The 18,174-nt window shown below is 49.6% G+C and overlaps 1 protein-coding gene and 1 long non-coding RNA gene across 3 annotated transcripts; both read left to right on the forward strand.

Moving 5' to 3' along the window:
• On the forward strand, nucleotides 1–4,773 carry LOC136115331 (gastrin-releasing peptide-like). Its single transcript, XM_065861383.2, has 3 exons — nucleotides 1–329; nucleotides 922–1,172; nucleotides 4,382–4,773. The coding sequence occupies exons 1-3, from the start codon at nucleotides 185–187 to the stop codon at nucleotides 4,433–4,435; spliced, it is 450 nt and encodes a 149-aa protein (XP_065717455.1). The 5' UTR covers nucleotides 1–184; the 3' UTR covers nucleotides 4,436–4,773.
• Nucleotides 4,774–14,233: 9,460 nt separating this feature from the next.
• Nucleotides 14,234–16,864, forward strand: LOC139826581 (uncharacterized). Of its 2 annotated transcripts, none has more exons than XR_011736732.1 (3): nucleotides 14,234–14,756; nucleotides 14,841–15,131; nucleotides 16,154–16,864. It is a non-coding gene; the product is annotated as an uncharacterized lncRNA (long non-coding RNA). The 2 variants fall into 2 exon arrangements; XR_011736733.1 differs by having other exon boundaries at nucleotides 14,234–14,614; nucleotides 14,719–15,131.
• Nucleotides 16,865–18,174: the final 1,310 nt, after the last annotated feature.

Below are 18,174 nucleotides of genomic sequence, written 5' to 3' on the forward strand. Positions count from 1 at the left end.
ACCGGAGGTAGGACGGGGGCACGGGGGCGGCCGCAGCCCCGGCCCCGTGAGGAGGCGTCAGGCGCGGGAGCTCCGGGTACCGGCTCCGTATAAATGGGGGGCGGCGGTAGCAGTAACGGCAGCGCTGCGCCCAGACGGAGCCGGAGAGCGGCTCGGCAACGGCATCAGCGGCGGCACCGGTACGATGGGCGGCGGCCCGCGGCGGCCCGGGGCTCTGCCGCTGCTGGCGCTGGCGCTGCTGGCGGCGCAGGGCTGCGCGGCTCCCCTGCAGCCCGGGGGCTCCCCCGCGCTCACCAAGATCTACCCCCGCGGCAGCCACTGGGCTGTAGGTAAGTGACCGTCCCGGCAGCCCGCCCGCGCCTTCCCCACCCCGGCTGGCCGGACCCACCCGACCCTCCCGTCCGCTCCTCGAGCCTCCCGGCGCCGCGGCAGCCCCGACGGCGCTCCGCTGCTCCCGCGGCCGCCTCCCGTGCCTCGAGGGGGCAACGGCTCGGCGGGCTCGGCCGGGAGGAGAAGGTTCCAACAACCCGGCGTCCCACCGGGATGCCCGGGAGGCTGCGCTGTCCCGGCCGTCGGTTGCGGAGGAGCGGCGGCGCCCGCACCGGCGCCAGGAGCAGGGAGCACGGAGCCGTGTCTGGCACCGGCCGCCTCCCGGTGCTGTGTCCCCGCCCGTCCCGCTCGGCTCCAGGCGCGCCGGGCGGACCCCCGGCCCGGAGTGGGTCCCGGCCCTGGCTCGGCGCGGAGCAGCCCAGCTCGACCCCTCGGGCCGATCTTGTCCCGCCGGCACCGACGGGCGATCCCCGGTCCCTTCCCTTCACTCCCCCCCGTACCGTCCGTCAATAACAACTTCCACCTGGTGCTTGAACAACCAAATCTATACGCGTTTATGTTAATTTCATGCTGTCATCGTTGTTTCTACAGGACATCTAATGGGGAAAAAGAGCACTGGAGATTTTCCTTATATCTATGAAGAAGAAAACAAGACCCCGTTTTCAGCATTACCCGAAAATATCAAGCAACTGCAAGACTATCTGAAGTGGGAAGAAATCTCAAAATATTTGCTACGGCTGCTGGAAGGAAATGAAAATCAAAGTGCTCACTTTTTAAAGGGAGGGCTTCCCTGGTATGCCAGGAGCCCCTGGGAGACAGATGACAACAGCAGCTGGAAAGAGGTAAGTAAGATAAAACCTGTAAAAAACACTCCATATATTCAAATTCCATTGTACAGTAACACATCAGCTTTCTCTGACTTGTGAATTGTCCAGAAAAGTAGCAGAAATGCATCTCGTATGCTGGTCATTCAGTAAAGACTCTACACTCGATTGCAAATTGTCACTCACAGACGTTAATTAATTCATTTGCTACTGGGCATAAACTCAGCAAGCATTAAGCAGATGTTAGTGTCTTGTCTCCCTTCGGGCTGGTTGGTTGTTCCCCTCTTTTCTGGCACCTCAGGCTCAGTTGGCCACTTCAGCCGCAGGTTCTGCACTGGCTCAGCGAAGAAGCCGGTGTGAAGAGCAGCTGTGAGCAGAGGGGCCGGAAGGAGGCAGAACGTGTTGTGTACGAAGCTGCACCGCACTGACTCCCCTTGGCACCGGTCGGGCTGCCGTTGTTTTGCCTGGCTCGTGAGGTTCTGCCAACCACGGGACAGAGCAGCTGGGTTGGCAGCTGCTTCGCTCCCAGCTCCGCTTTCTCAGGGCAGCGTTTCCGCGGCCCGCACCGCGCTCACCGGCGCTCTTACAACGCGGGTCTGCAGCGGCCGATAAGCTGCAGTGTGCACCTCGGACCCGCCTCCTCTTCCCCCAGAGAGCGTGTTAGTGCTATATCACAACAAGACTTTGCAACAGATTCACCCCTGTTATTATTATTTTGGAAAATCCCATGAAATACACTTGGGAGGATATCGGTGAGGCTGGCAGAAAGTAAACGGGGTCTAAATGACATAACGTAAACTGCAGAATTAGCTAGAAACCTCTTTGTAATGTGTCAGGTGTGGCAATGGTGATACAGCTGCAGAATTCTCTTGGGTGACATTGAAATAGAATAAAAAGATGAATATCCCCCTTAAAGACATGAATGGGAAGATTTTTTTTCTTCCTATATCTACTGTAATATGATGTATTAATATATTGCTGCGCTGACTTCAGCCCAGCCTCTCTCTCGAGATCAGTGAAGTCAGTGAATACGTCGGTTTTCACTTGAACACGGGTGAAAATGTACCTATTAAACTAGGCTGTGATTTAAGCCTCTTTCACCACTGGTGTGAACGCTGCCCATGGGTTACTTTCTGTCTATGGCTTTGTGACAGTGATGCTTCTAATAACAGCTATCAGTGTTGTCTAAAAAGGAAACGATTGATCTCCTCTTCAGCTCTGCAGTGTGTAGTTTTGTAGTCAAATCAGATGAACAAATTCATGATGCTATGTGAAAAGAGAAATATTTTGTCTTCTAAAAGTATCTGGAAATAAATTGTACTTACAAAGGCTGAAAGTTGCCTCCGTTAAGTTGAATCATATCCATATGTGTCTACTTTTGCTCTAAATTAATATCCATATTTTTGTGGTCAGATGTTGAACATATATGTGGAATAATGAGATTATTGCCTGAAATATCCAGACCTCTCCCATTATTAGTAAAAAAAATGTATTTCACATGATTAAGACACATAAAAACTTGCAGAGCCTCAGTTTCCGTAGAACCTTTGATTTCCAGCACTCAACAGTTACTTAGCCTCCATCCTGAAGTAAAACCTATGAAAATATTACAATAACCTGTGCTTTCCCATGCCGGACACGAATACCTGGTTGTATGCAGGCTGGACAAGACAGGATGTATTGCTTCTCTTTTGGCTTCAGCGAGTTAAAACCCAGCACCTACAAGCCAAGCTATGTATGGTTTTGAAATCTGCTTTCCAGGTGCTGGCGATCGGAAGGAATGTGCTTGTCTTTCTAGAGGGCTGTGATAGTTTCCTAAACATTTGAGTAATGATAGTTGTTATTTTTAACAAAGGAGACCTTTTTAATTTATAAAGGTGGAATTCTGGTATACATGAAATTCAGTCATACATGTAGACAGTGGTACACGAGCATCAATGGCCTGTGGATTCTGGTGCACAGAGTTGCGGCTGTGAGGGGTTCCGGGTTGCGGATTTTCGGCTGTGAGGGTTCCGAGTTGCACAGGTGGTCAGACAACACCTTTGTCAAAGGTGCTGCTGTCCCCAGCTGACCGAGGTGCTGTGCACAGGGTGATGGACGCAGCTCCCTGGCCCGGGGGAGATGGACAGATAAACCGACAGTGAAGGTGCAGCGTGCACAAGAAGTTTGTACTTGACATTAAATACTTCTCCAATGATATTGTGTTTGAGTTTGAAATAGTAACTAATTCTAAGAGGAGCCAGATGCCGTATTTAGAGCAGGTCACTGTTGGATTGAGGTACTGGAATGCGACCAAGAAGGTAAATGGTGAACCCTCCCGTCGGCTGGTGGAGCAGCTGTCCCGGAGCCAGGAACCGTCTGGGGCTGCGATTCCGGTGAGCCCGTGCAGAGACACCGAGCCGAGGAGTCCGCCTGTCCATCTGCGCAGCCCCGCGCTCCTGACGCTGAGCAGAGCAGAGACAGGCTGCGTTGGGAAGAAACTGCTACGAGGACTTTGTTTTCACAGACTGTTTTGAATGCAGCTGATTTGATTTAAAATCTGAATTTTAAATTTAAGCTCAGGAATTCCCAAAGCTAATGGCCACAGAAGTAAATACGGATAATGTACTTCAGGTAACTCAATTCAGGGTCTTGCTTATCAGCTCGGATTCACTCAGTGCATTATTTACCCCTGGTGTTTGTATTGTGCTCTGCGTGTCTCAGGAATAAAGAAGCACTTCTAAAGGATTCCCCCCGAGCAGAGAAAGAGCTGCAAGCACACATGAGCACGGCGGTTCTGGGAATCGGGCTTCGGGTGCTGTATTTGCGTTCTGTCCTGTTTTCAGTCAGTATCAGGCAAAGGAGGATCTTGCCTGCTCTTGGTTCTGTGAATAAATTACAGTTAAAGCAGTTAAGGATCAAAGGGGAAATCTCTCCTGCAAGTTGGCCTAAGTGTAAAAGTAAGTTGGAAAATATGCTTAGAATCGTTTCCATAACTTGGCTGTTTACCACTAATGAGATACTATATAAATGAGATGGCAGACAGAATTATTTGGGAGAATGACTTTCCTCATATTTTGGCAGTTGGTTATTACGTTAACCAAGACAAATGAGGTCTGTTTTGGAAAGATTATTGGAAATGTGTTTGTTATGTGAATGCACAGAGCAGATATATATTAGGCTTATTAACTTAGTGAATGGCTTTTCTCAGGACTGGTCTATAAATAATACTTTTCTCTTTTTATTAGATGATGGACTATCTGCTTCAAGTTGTGAACATGAAAGAGAGCACTCCAAGCTGAAAGAAGGGCTCCAAATCATGAAGAAACGTAATGTTTCCGTAAGAGACTATATTTCACAAACACTTGATTGTATCAGATAATCAACAAGGTCTCTTTCCTGTAAACAAGATTTCCTTTGTGTAAAATATCTAAATACACGTATTCTTGTATGTTTCAACAATGACTAATCTCTCTACTTCATTTTCAAGGTTGCATTTTCTCACTTGAGTGGCTTTGATATATATAATTGTCACGGAAGGGTCTTCCAATTAATTATACAATTTACCTATCTAATCAGTTCATCTCTTAGTTCAAAACTACATGACATTTCAACATTTGCAATAAATAGTACTAATAAAGAGGCTGAGTTTATGCTTTCATTTGAGTTAATAGAATCTGGCTGTGCCACGGCTGGTAACAAAGAGGCAACAGCACGATTCCTTTCCCACTGAAGCTCTTTTCCTCTGGAACTGCGGCCTGGCCTGTGATTTTGGTTGGCGGGGGAAGCTGGCGCTGCCTCCCCCGGCCGGACGGGAGAGCGGCTGCGGGAGAGCGGCTGCGGCACGAGGGCTGCGGGAGAGCGGGGCTGCGGGAGAGCGGCTGCGGCACGAGGGCTGTGGGAGCGCGGCTGCAGGAGTGCGGGGCTGCGGGGCTGCGGGACAGCGGCTGTGGCACGAGGGCTGCAGGAGTGCGGGGCTGCGGGAGAGCGGCTGTGGCACGCTGCGGGGACCCAGGTGAGCGCAGCGGGGACGGAGGCAGCGCGGTGTTGGTGGTGCTGCTGGGAACTGGGAACGCGGACCGGGCCCCTGGGGGACAGTGCTGAGCGCGGCGGAGTTTCCGGAGGTGCAGGTGAGCACTTGGTGTTCCTGACCGGCCCCTGTCCGTAGGCCTTGGCTGGGGGCCCATTGCCCCCCAGAGGCAGCCGAGCTGCCCGTGCTGGGCTTTGACACCCTCCTGTTCATGCACTGAGGACAGCTGTGGTGGCCACAACTGCTGTAAATTAGTTAGATCTTGTATCTTTCTCTTGTTGGTGTTTAGAAAAACAGTATCACGGTCAAAACGGCAACAGACTTCATTTCCTGCCACCAACAGGCAGCTGTCTAACAGCATCTTCAGTGAGAGATACCTTTATGCAGTTTGTTAATAATGAGCCTTCTTCCATTGCTGAAGCCTAATTTATGCATGTGTGAGGGAGAGGTGTCTTTCCTACATATATGTTTACCCCATTACTTTCCAGCGAAGATCTTTTCTGAGCCTGCTTATTTCCCGTTCCTTTAAGTCACCCAGTCCTTTCACTACAAGCAATAAGCCCATATAACAGCAGCTTAGTCACGTACTCTTTTCTGCTCATTTCTGTTTCTTGATGGGTGTTGTTCCAGCTCCCTGAGGGACACTCTTCAAAAACAACACGCATTGAGTATTTTCAAAACAGGAACCATCACCCTATAGCTTGCCAGGGTCCCCTCGTGTCACCTCCTGCTGTCTGTCAGGAAAACAACAGATTTTACTGGCTGTTTCTATTAACCCCCTTGTATTTCACAGGCGAGTATATACGCCACAGACCCGAGTGGAACATAAACCCTTTCCACCAAAGCATTGCGTTAATCGCCAGCTTTCTCCTGCAGTCACTCAGCCCACCAGTTCTGGGCACTTAGACCACGTTCTTTCACCAGATGATGTGAATTTTCAGCCTGCTTTCCCTGTAACCACCCACTGTTACTGGGCTAAGCAGAATATCAGTGTCTGCGTGTTACTGACTCCGTGCAGAACAGCTGACCTGCTTACAATTAGCAGGGTTGTCTTAACACCCCAACTTAGCCCTACAAAGAACATTTTCCTCTTGTTCATCCACCTTTAGTTCCCACAGGCCTTCATTATAAATGTTGCAATCAATTGCTGTTGATATATACTTGAATTATAATATTTGTGCAATTCATAGTGAAATGCTCATTCAGCCAAGTGCTTGGCTGTGTCAGGGCTCTTCTGATCAAACAGAACGGAAGACTTGACCAGGTACTCTGCATAGCCCAGGTCATACAGAAGAATTCATCAGCGCAGGGACTGCATGCGGTGTGGATCGTGTCTGGGGTTCCAGCAGATGGAAGGAAAGGTCTGACTTTAGAAGCCTTTCAGGGCATCATCTAAGTGGAAGGCAGAGACAGGTGGATAAGTGCATCTGAGTAATATGATTCTTGTGATCCAGAGAGTGAAGTGCAGGCTGCAGACAGACCCATTTCTCTGAATGTTTAATTTTTGTCATCTTTCCTAGAGGACTGTAGAGAAGTTTGGTGTTGTATTTAACTCGCATTACCCATCTCAATGATCGGAATCCTGCTGTCCTACACTTCCCTGTCCCCACAGCTCCTTGCTCCCAGCCAGCCCTCTCCACGCCTGACAGCTGAATGGGGAGGATGGGGACAGGCTGCAGAGAGCAGCTGAGCCCGTGTGCTGCCACCGGCAAACCGCCAGCTGTCCCGCCAGACAGGGCCTGACTCGTCAGACCCGGGGTGCCCCGCTGCTCTTACGCTGTGCGACAGAGATCTGCTGTCTCTGCTCCAACTCTGCCACGCTGAGTGATGCATTACCCTGGAGCCTGCTGACACTAAGGGTGCTTTTCTGGCCACAGTAATGCAGAAAGAGATTCTGTCTGCTCACCTTTCTGCCCTATGGTTGCATGTGTCTCTTGAGTCTCCCTGTGCCGTTCTTCCAGTGTCAGTGCTCTGTAACTCACCCTCCTGGCCTCCCCAGCCTCCCCTCTCGCATCTCTCGGTGCTGTGAAGCTTTTCCACTGTGTGTGGCTCCCTCCTCGCTCTGGAAGCCTCGTTACAGCAAAAGGGGGCACTCCTGCACTGTGCTCTCCTCGCTAACCTGTTCTCTGGAGGGAGTCTAAGAGCTCTGACCAGTTCGCCAGTGGGTAGTTAGCTCTCTGGTTTGCAACTGACTGCCTGTGTTAAGAATCCTTCTTGATAAATGGGTGGCAAAGACGTGCTCCTCGGGTGTGTGTCCTTCCTTAAAGCTGCTTTAAACTGCCTCCTGCTCAAGGAGAGACCAGCATTTCCATCAGTGCCTAAGGCGTGTTCAGCCTGTCTTGTCCTCTGCTGCTCATTCTGCTTCCTCCTGCCCAGCAGTGCCAGCAAAGGGATGTGGGACAGTGCAGTGAACTCCAACAGGGAAATTCAGATTACCCTGCTAGCAAAGCAGGGAGCGGGGTGTGCTGTTTGTAACCTTGCTTGCTGCCCGGTCCCACAAGGAGTGTGATGACACAAAGGTGGGGCGGCTGTCAAGGAGTGCGCCACTGCTGCAGACAGCACACCTGTGCGGGAGCGCGCTGCCCGCGCTGCGTGTGCCGCGGACACCGGGAGGAGCCAGGCCAGCCCGCCGGGCTTTCCTCTCCCTCGGGACCACGAACGCTCCCTAAGACACCGGGGCCCAGCTCGTTGCCTGAGCGTTCGCTGGTCTTTTACCCTACATATGTCTTTTTCTCATTTCTCTCCTTATGTCTGCCCCATGCACCCAGAATCTGGTCTTTCTTTTTGTTCCGTACTTGCTGAGGAACAAAAATGTGTTCGAACTGTCAGCTTCAGGTGATCCTTGTTCTATCTGTGTGTCCTACAGTGTCTTCAGGCTGTGGCAAATACTAATAAGGCTTGGGATCAGCACTCACATTAAGCTCAGTTTTTCCCCGAACCGCTGTCTGTAGCCGCACAGTCTCACCCCGGCTCACCTCGCACAACGGGCTGTTGCGGTGAACGGGCTCCCCTCTCCGTGTCTGATGCTCCCCGGAGCAACAGGAGCAGCACCGAGCCCTTTGGGTGACTCCAGTGCTGGTGATCTGCATGGGGACACTCACCTGGAGAGGGGATTCCGGATTCCTGTCTCTGTTCCAAGTGTTATACAAGGTGTTCCAAAAAGATGCACTCCATTTGAAATCGCTGTATCTCTGCAGCCCACGAATGAGAAACTCCTACCGCTTGGAAGGGCGTAGAATTTCCAATTATTGCCACTAGGTGCCTCTCCCAGCGCACAGACAGCCCGGCCTCGGTTACCGCAAGAGCATTGCTCTGCCGGTGCCACAGAGCACTTGTCATTGGCACCAACAGGTGGGGAAGCGGCTGTTCATGAGAGAGGAAGGGCACAGGCGACCACGCGCTTCGGGGGAAGAGGTGGGAAGAATTCCGGAGAGTTCTCTGCACAGCCCCTGCATGTCCGTGCGTCCTGCCAGCCGAGCCCGTCTCTCTGAAACGCCCTGTAACATTGCATTAAATAATTATACAAGCATAGAATGCAGGGACAGTTCTCGGGACAGAGACCAAACACAGTTTTAGCTCCCGGACTGGCGGTCTCGCCTGCTCTCTCTGACTCTTTTTCTGCGTAATGCCATGTTTCAGAAGGAAAGAAGTGGAAAGTGAGAACCGTTCCTTCTCCTTTCTCCTAGACAGACGTGGTGGAGTGATCTGAAATGTGCACATTTCCTGGAGGTGAGATGAGAATTGGACTGGCTATCTCGCTTCTTGAGCGTCTGTTTCAGTCACTGGACTAACAGGGACCCGGCAGAGAACGCCGCTGCGTGCAGAAGCCCAGGTCTGACAGCATGCGTTACACTGAGAAAACTCCCTGGACCGGGCCTTCATGTGGTGTAAACACTTAGTATCTGGATGACGATTTGGCTTCAGCTATCTCTTCATGAACCACCCACACTGTTCTTAGCTGACCTAGAACAGAAACAGGATTTTATGGCATGTTGTCCCTGAAAAATAAGCCAGAGCCAGAGGGCCAGCTGAGCTTTTGGCCCCCAGTCGCTCACACCGCGCAGCTGCAGCACCAGCAGTCCTGGCCCCTGCCAAGAGGCAGCTTATGAGAGGGTTTTGCTGCAGCACAGGGCAGCAGCACACGCTGATGATGGACAGGAGGGATTCTATCAGAACTGGTTCCCTGTGCATTTCGCAGCTGCCTTCTGCAGGTTTTGAGCTTCGAACCACACCGTGCACCCTGCCACCACACTGCACGGCAGGCAGCGCGTGCTCCCGCAGCGCGCAGCCGCTCCGCCTCGGGCAGCCTGAGATGGAGAGGTGCACGTGCAAGGAAACCCTCACATCCTCCATGTCTCTGGGCCGGATGGCCCTTAGATGAAAACCAGCGGAAACCCAGAGTTATGTCAGGCAATGGGAATGGGTCTGGTCTGTGTGCCGCGGGCTCACGGCAGAACGTAGCTCCTGGCACTGTTTCACGCAGACTAGATGTAGCCAATGCACCATCTGAACCAAAGGCCGAATAAGTTGGTCCCAAAGCGCTGCAAAGGGTGGCAGTAGAGGGGATTTTTTCGCATGGCAGTGCAGGGTCACACCTGTCACTTCTCTTCTGTCCTCCCTCAGCCACCAGCAGTCACCTCAGCCACAAGGCAAGGCCTGAATGTACGTCCTCTATAGAGAAGGGGCCTCGAGAAAGGCAAGCTGCATACTCTTATAATAAATGTATATAACATAATTACATGTATTTTAAATTATATAAGATAATAACTGTATATTGTACAAGCACCATATATAATATGCAATTAATATATTGAATATTTATGAATATATAATACATTATAATAGTTTTAATTTATGCTATTTATAAAGCATTATAGCAAGTCATAATATAATATTTTATGTTTGCATTGAAAATGTAATAATTTCCTTTTAATTACATAAGGAAAATGTCGCTATGGAAGTGGGTGAACACTGGAAGATGGGCCCAGAGGGCTGTAAGATCCTGCAACCCAAAGGCCCTGGAGATCTGGAGAAGGCTGAGAGCAGCTTTGAGCCCCCCAGAGCGCCTGTCCCCACGGATGTGACACTGATTGTCGACCTCAGGCACAAGCGCAGCCACACTATAAACTGTAATACGTACACACTATGCAGAGTAGAAGGTCAGTCTTCTGACAACATGTTTCTATGGTGCATCTCAGGTATTTTGTGATATGAATTGTGAGTGAAAAGAGGGAGAAGAGGGTGAGTTAAAGATGAAGGATCAGATGTTACATCCTGCCTGCTCAGCTGCTGGTGTTTAAACTGCTTGCTGCTGTGCATTCACCATTAATAGTAGACATACTTTATGCCACCGTACTCTGCAAGCAAACAATCAGTGTGGGCAAAAGGGGCCTAGGTGGGTTCTGTTCGGCAACATTCAGAACTCGGCAGCTCTTGCAAACGAAAGGCCAAAGGCAGGTCTCCAGCCAGGCTCCGCATGACTGTGGAGTGCAGGATGCGGCCCCATGTTAGCGGTGCTAACCAGTGATGGGGTCAGTGTAGGACAATGGGCAGAACTGAACTCTGCTACAACTGAATGGCGTGTTGATAAATGCAACCTCACCGGTTTTTATAAACAAAATTAAACTTAATTTGCTTCAGAGTAGCTAAGGTGCTGTTAATTCAAAACCCACAGAGTAACTCACTGGACACAGTTAATAGTCAGCAGACCGCATAGGCCAGGCTTTGAAAGCATTTAATATTCGCTGAAGTGCTGCTTGTATCCAATTATAACTCGCTACTTGCCATCTTAATAATTTAAATCTGTCCACTCTTTAGAGAGAAAAAAATGCGCTAATCAAAGACATGAATGCACCTTTTGCTTTTGACAGCATTAAATTAAAACTAAATGGTAGATCTTGAATGAGTTACTCTACAAGAATAAAGGCATTAATGAGGTAATTTCATTATAGAGGCTCATCCAAGCCTATGTGAAAACAAGGGAAGTAAATGGAGAGGAAAGCCGCTGAGGAAATTAGGGTTCCTTCCACACTAATTAATGTTTTGGGGCATTTAGTACAGGCACCAAATTAACTGCTCCAAAGAACTCCATTGAGAAAAAAAAATACATTGTTGCTCTGCCATGTAATTAGAAGACAGTACAAGCAGAACACTTAATGAGTATAAAGCCAGCCTTTAACTTATTCTGCCCGGCTTCTGAAAACATGCCATTGTGGAGGCCTAAGTTTAAGGAAGCACAAGGCGTACAATATAGGATTGTTTAGGTCCTTCTGTTCGGTGAGCTGTAAACAGGTAGCCCTGAATGGGGGACTCTGGGACTCCTGGGAGGCCCGGCTTCCCAGAAAAAACAAGGTCTTAAATGCGTCCAGAGGGAAGAAGAAAAGGTGAATAGGCCCGGCCCGGGCAGCGCCGTGAATGCGCACCGCTGTCCTAAGCGATTACATGATGTTGTGCTACCCCCTCTCATTGAGTTATCTTTACACTGCTTTTGTCTCCTCTAATTGGAGCTGATGAGGTGCTAATTGGTTGCTTTTTAAAAAAAGCACTACTTAAGCACTGGCAAACCGAGTAAGACAGCGTGAGTGGAGTTAATGAGGGCTTAGCAAAAAAGAAAAACCAAACCAACCAACCTCAAAAAATCATAGCATAGCTAAGACAGCCCATGCAAATGTGTACACCAGCACATATATAGACGTGCCATCCTGGTGGTGTAAACAAAAAACGTGAAGGGAAATGTCTGAATGTAGGTGATGGCTGGGAGGATTTAGCTGTGAGCGAAGGGGCAATGCCGGGCACAGATAACGCACGGACAGACGAACGCAGAGGGGTGGGGGCTCCGCCGCACGGTGCGGAGCCCGGCGGGGCGCTCGGGGGCGCACGGAGGACTCGCTCTGGAGGTCTCGCTCTGGAGGTCTCGCTCTGGGGGTGCTTTACACCGTCCTGAGGAGGGTGCTGAGGTGAGGTCTGCAGGCTGGCGGGCTGAACCCGCCGCTTTGCGGCTCGCAGCTGAGCTGCTCGCCATGGCCCCCCTGCTGACCCAGGGCAAGGCCAGCGCCCTCCGGTGTGACAGCCGGACCTCGCAGAGCCACCCGCCACGTTGCGGTGGATGTGGCATCTCAGCCACAGGCAGGTGACAGCTCTGCCTTTGCACCCACAGCCTGCAGGCTGGACTAGGCTGCAAAGGTTTCTATTTCAAACTCGTATCTGTGGCGCTAAACTGCGGTATAGGCTGGTTAGAAATAGCCCAGACACCTGTGTCAGGCTGAGCAGCTGCGGTCAACGGTGCCCGTTAGCAGCAGCAGCGCTCTTGTTTCGGGGCACGCGTGTCCGCGGCAGCGGGTCTGGATCTGTGTCTGTGCCCGTGCCGTGGGTCACCCCTCGGACACCGCTGGCCGGACCACCCCGCCCGGCTGTCACCGGGCTCCCCGGCCCCCCCGCCGACCAGCACCGAACTCAGCAACAGGCCTTTTGTCGCCCGGTGTCTGTCACCCTCCCCACTGCGTGTGCCGCCGTCATTTACAGGAAAGCAGTAGCAGGTGTTGGGGCACACTCTCAGTGACCTCATTTTCAGCGAATGAGCTTGCATCAAAAAATAAATCTGTAAAGCGTTAACTTTAAAAATGTTTAGATGCTTAGTGTTTCGGTAATTTTGTGTTTTGAAAATATTCTTAATATAGTTACTTGATTTGGGTATGTAGTTAATAACTTGACAACATTTTCAGTAACAACACGGATACAGAAACACCCTGAATAATTTGAACCCCATGAAGAAAAGAAAGATTTTTTTTTTACTGCTTGGCATGGTTTTAGCTTTTTTAAATGATTTTTTGCCAGCTTTATGTGAAGTATTGTGATTAGAGTGCGTAGTGTTAAACCTGTTGCTACTACAGCTGGATCCAGAGGTCCTACTTTTGCCATAACTATATACATCTCCTAAAAAAGATGTTGAGTAACATTAGGTCCTCTGCATTTTACACATATCCTGTAGGTGGGTTGATAGTGCCTCCCGCATTTCTAAACCAATTCTGAAGTTCCCCACTACTGAAAGTATTTGAGTTCTAAAGGAGAGCACAGAAAGCACCTGGGCTATCGCTGATGTTGCCTGGCAACAGCAAAAGTAATTCTGCAAGCTTTTTGAGAATGATATCGCAAATGCCTGTGTTGAATAGAGCCTCTGCTGTTTATGGGTTTCTTTACATACAGTCTACACAGACGCGCGGGCGTGGAAGGTTTGTTTTTCAGTAGCTGCAGGGCTCCGTGTTTTACACGCAGTACATGGGGACTGCGGGGTGACCGCTTCGTCCTCCCTGTCACGGCTCAGGACCGCCCGGCAGCTCTCTGAGTCCTTCGGAGCTGCCGAGCAGCTTCATGTGGACAAGGAGACGAAAGTGCAGTTAAAACTGTAAAACCCACAGTCAGCTTAAGAAGACAATGCACCTTTTATTAACATAGCTCAGATGATCTACTGATGCTGAAGAGAAATAAAGGCTCAGGGCCCTCCCTTTGCTCACTTCTGGGCTGGGTTGGGTTGGGTTGGTTTTGACTGTGTATAACACAGTTAGAAAAACCAATTAGTTTGCAAACAGCCAGTTACTTGGGTATGTGTTTGTACCTGGTAATTTGTACCCCTATTGACATTTTAAACCGGATTCTTTTCACTCTAACGCATGGTCACTTGATTTTCTTTCAGTTGTCATGAAGATGGGGGGTTTCTTGCTGGCTGGTAGAAAGAAACTTCCTAGGGAACGAAGTTGCAATTAATTCCTCTAAACATGTGTTCCTAGAACCATCCATCTATAAAATAGGCAACAAAGCAGAGCTCTTTGCTTTAAGAAGTCACAAAAGATGCAGAGCTGAAAAAAAACCCCTTGGATCCCTTAAGGCTAATTGAGCAAATATTTTGTTTTTTCTTCTGCGATTGATGCTCTTGACAATGTTTACGTGTTTCCAGGCGCAAGCGTGGCTGTGCCGCCGGGACGCGCGCTCTCGTCACCGCTGCCCGCTGCGCTCTCACTGAATGCTTGCGGGAGGCCGTCCCTCGGGTTTCCTTTGTTTCCCATGGGATTAATAGCTTCTGGTTTACCACAAGCCAGCGTGACGTGAGCTGTGGCATTGCATGCTGTGCCTGCCAAGATGTAATCCTTAAACATCCTCTCTTTCCACTTCCTCTTCCAGTTCACCTTTTGCCTTGCTGCTGTTGGGAAAGACGCTTCCCAGGCCCCCTCCCTTCGCAACAAGCATGGCCAATTGTGCACCCATTTAAACAGGAATGACCTTCATTTTCTGAAGGTGAAGGTGATCCTGTTCTTAAGGAACAAATAGAGGAGAGGGCTGGGGTCCTTCCCTGGCTCCTGGCGTTCCTAGTCCTGATGAGTGATGGCTTCATTGCTCTGGCTGCTGTGCTGCCAGCTGCAGCTCAGGGGCACATGCAGCCCCGTCACATCTAAATGAGGTAAAGGGGGCACCACTCGCCTGAGCCCATGGGATGGCATATCTCATCAGCTGCTGCTATTGAGGGGACTAAAGGTGCCTTAAACCATCTCCTCTTGTTGGTAGGTTTGGGTCTGGAAACCTCATCTTTTCCTGCACAAGTGGTGAGTAGTTTAGTGGTTGCAAAGTGCATGGAGTAGGTGTGTCAGAGGCAAAATCACGTTTGTAATTACTATTGTACCTGTTAGAGCGGAAGCATCTTTGGATTCCTGCTGGGATTAGTTCCCGAATGCCTTTCCAGGCCATCTCATCTGCGAGCCTGTGCCAGCGGCTCCTGCCACCAGTGCGCAATGAATCTCTCATCTTTGACCTCGGAGGGAATTTGGCAGCTGTCCCTGCATGAGAGGCAGCAGATGGCCCTGTGCTCTCAGTACCGCGGCACAGCACCAGGTGTGCAAAGTGGGAAGCACTGGAGCCACTTGTCCACCACTGCTGCCATCAAACTGTCCCCAGAGAGAGCAGCAGCCCAGGACAGGCAGGTAAGAAAACCTCCCTGCCTTCCCCATCCTCTGCCTGCTGGTTTGTCTGAAAATGTCTCTTCTTCAATATTCGTCACTCTGGAAATGTTAATTCAGCACAAATTCACTTGCAGTGATGTTCAATAGGCAAGTTGTCTCTGAAGGAGGTAAAGTCTGTTTACAAACTTCATGTGAAGGGAAAAGGTGCAGAGGGTGACAGCAAAGGACTCTAACATATACCAGATAATATTTGAAAATGAAAAATTACCATTTCCAAAGGAAATACCTTAAAAGTATCACAGAAGGCTTCGAAAAGACACCAAGTTTGGAAAGCATCTATCCTATGGAAGGGTGGACAGGTTTCTGCTCCTGTCCCTTCAAACCCCTTTGCGTGGGCTGCCCAGGGCAGAAGCTGCGGGTGGGTCAGGCCCACGAGCTGCAGCGTTCGTGGCCCAAGGCACCGCGGGCGCCGCCAGCAGCTGCGAGCGCTGCGGTGATGGTGATGCGGTGAACTGGGCTCACTGGCTTTAGAGGAAGGCGGATGAATTGGGCTGCCTGAAATAGGTGAGAGTAAAAGAAAGTGTGTGCTGTCAGCAAAGCGCACAAAGCGACAGGCGCCTGATGTCTTAGTCTCCCTCTGTGCCCACCGGGGCTGTATCTCACGAGTTAATGAAGAGCTCGCACCCGCGCCGCTGCCTCTTCCAAAGCTCGAGTGTAGCATCAGGCAGGTGCTGCTGTTAGCGCCCGCTCCCATGGTTTGCGATGACAGGGAACTCATGGGCACAGCAGTAACGAGGAACACACTAGGGTGCTCAGGAGCCAGGATCTCTGGGGTAGTGCACACAGCACCAGCTCAGCACTCTGCAGAAAGCAAGCAGTGCCTCAGAGGAAGATGAGAAGCGGCTCCTGTGATACAGTTATCTTCACTAAGATTATTCTAGCTAATGGAGAATAAAAGTGCAGTGTTGGGAAATGCGCATGACCTCTTTTTTCAAATTATTATTTTAGTGCTAAAAGAACTGAGAGTTCTCTCCATCCTCTAGGTAATACTGGATACTAAAAACATGAACCATGTGAACCCACACTGAAATGGTTACCATGTAGGCTGAAAGAGGCTCTGTAGCTTACAGTGTGACTGAAGAAAAATGAGGGAGACACAGCCAACGTCAGTGGGAATCAGCTGCAAATAGAAGGTATGGGCTCGGAATGCAACCAGGGAAAAGCCTCGATCCAGGTCCCGGAAACGTCAGGTATGAATTCGGGGTGAGGCAGTGAGGACTGCACCTCTCTGACCGGTGCTGTGGACCCCGGTCTAGAGGGTGCATCTGAGAGTTCTGAAATGTAGGAGGAAAAGCAAAGATGTTCTTGCAATAAATCATCACAGCAATATGGGAGCACAACTTTTGTTTGTCAAACTCTGCTGATTATCAGGAAAAGCAGATGGAGACTGAGCCTGTACACTGCTTGTAAAGTGTAAAAATTAAGATGATGAGATTTGCAGGGAAAAAAAACCAACATGGAAGATTCTGGATCTAAAATATTAATATTTTAGTAAATCAGCTTATGTTTGCTACATATGAGCTGCTTGGACATTTTATCCGTGTCCATGATGTTTGTGTGTTTGCCCTGTCAAATCTCCATGGGATTAGTTCCCAGAGCCCCGAGGGCGTGTGCCACCCCGGGCTCGGGCCGCTGTCGGGCTCTCCAGTGTGTGAACCCAGCGGGCCGGTCTCACCCCGTCGGCGCGGCACGGGCAGCGACCTGCGGCAGCACCAACCTGGGGACAAAACGAGCGTCCCGCGAGGAGCGCGGCTGTCAGCAGCAGCCTACGCAAACGCTGACAGCTTCGCGCTGGGAACCCGCGAAATCCATGAACGATGACTAAAGTAATTTCAGCTTAAAAAAAATGGGGTTTGTCAAGCGTCATTGTTTTGGACTTCTCGTGACCTCACTTAGCAGAATGGCCTCGCTGCCTGTAACCTTTGTCTCCAGTATTTTCAGCAATAACTAGCTTTGTAGGCATTTGTTTTCTGTCATCAAATCATTAAATGGTAATGCAATTGTTAGTTTCATTTCCCCAGTTCTAATACATTTTGCAGCCAGTGACCATTCCCAGTTCATTAACTGACTGACCTCAGCATTAACACCCCCTCTGCTCGGGTTGCCTTGGAAACAAAGCTTCCTGTGCGTAATCCAAGCTTATCTAGCTCTTTATCCTACATGTGACCCTTAATTACTTGCTAAATTAGAATGGTTTTCTGAAAATCACAAGAGGAGGTTAATATGTTCTTCCAGAGCTGGTCAAGCTAAGATGACACTAAATTCACAGGGAATTCAAATTACATGATCCCTGAAGGCGTCTCTTTCAGAAAGAAGATGAACTTTCCCAATGGGAGGCAGTGTGCCATGATAATGCTCCTGTCACTCACTTCCCTTGCCCTGCTTGTCCAGCTACAGCTTAATCCAGTATGAACAATGCAGTAAGTAAATATCAGGTTGATTAATTATGGTGCAAGATTCAGTAACCACTTGTCTTCTGTAATTAACATTCTAATTGAAATTAAGTAATACACTTCATACACAAATTTCTGGACTAGGAGGAGGAACAAGTGAGAATCCTCAAGGCTGCGATGGGGAAATTAAGGAAATAATAACTGGGGTCAAAATATTAATTGTCTCTTTAAAATTGTGTTACATTTTAAGAAACTTTTCAGTCAAAAAACCCCAAACAAACAACTTCATTACTTCCAGGTGTCTCAGACATGGAGTTGGTTTATCAAAATACTGCTTACACTTTCTGAAAATACACCTTTCCTTCACCGATTTGACAAATGGAAATCATAAGAAAAGGCGATGCTCTCTAGAATGCCCAGCAGTTTTCCTCTCTGCTGTTTCCAGTGACACATTACTTAAAGGAGAATATTCTGCCTCTGTAAGCAACTTTATAAAGCTTTGCTAAGGCTAAAATGCTGTTGCATGATCTCAGGAAAAAAAGCAAAAGCAAAACCAACCCCAAACCTGCTGTGTTCCAGCTGGAGAACATAGGCCAGGCTCAAGCACCTCT

Source organism: Patagioenas fasciata, chromosome Z, assembly GCF_037038585.1.
Source record: "Patagioenas fasciata isolate bPatFas1 chromosome Z, bPatFas1.hap1, whole genome shotgun sequence".
In the NCBI taxonomy this organism is placed as follows: Eukaryota; Metazoa; Chordata; class Aves; order Columbiformes; family Columbidae; genus Patagioenas; species Patagioenas fasciata.

Excerpts from the sequence above, each read along its gene's own strand:
- LOC136115331 (XM_065861383.2), top strand. The coding sequence starts at position 185 with ATGGGCGGCGGCCCGCGGCGGCCCGGGGCTCTGCCGCTGCTGGCGCTG. Across the intron at positions 330-921 it reads CGGCAGCCACTGGGCTGTAG|GACATCTAATGGGGAAAAAG; the intron begins GTAAGTGACCGT and ends TTGTTTCTACAG. Across the intron at positions 1,173-4,381 it reads ACAACAGCAGCTGGAAAGAG|ATGATGGACTATCTGCTTCA; the intron begins GTAAGTAAGATA and ends TCTTTTTATTAG.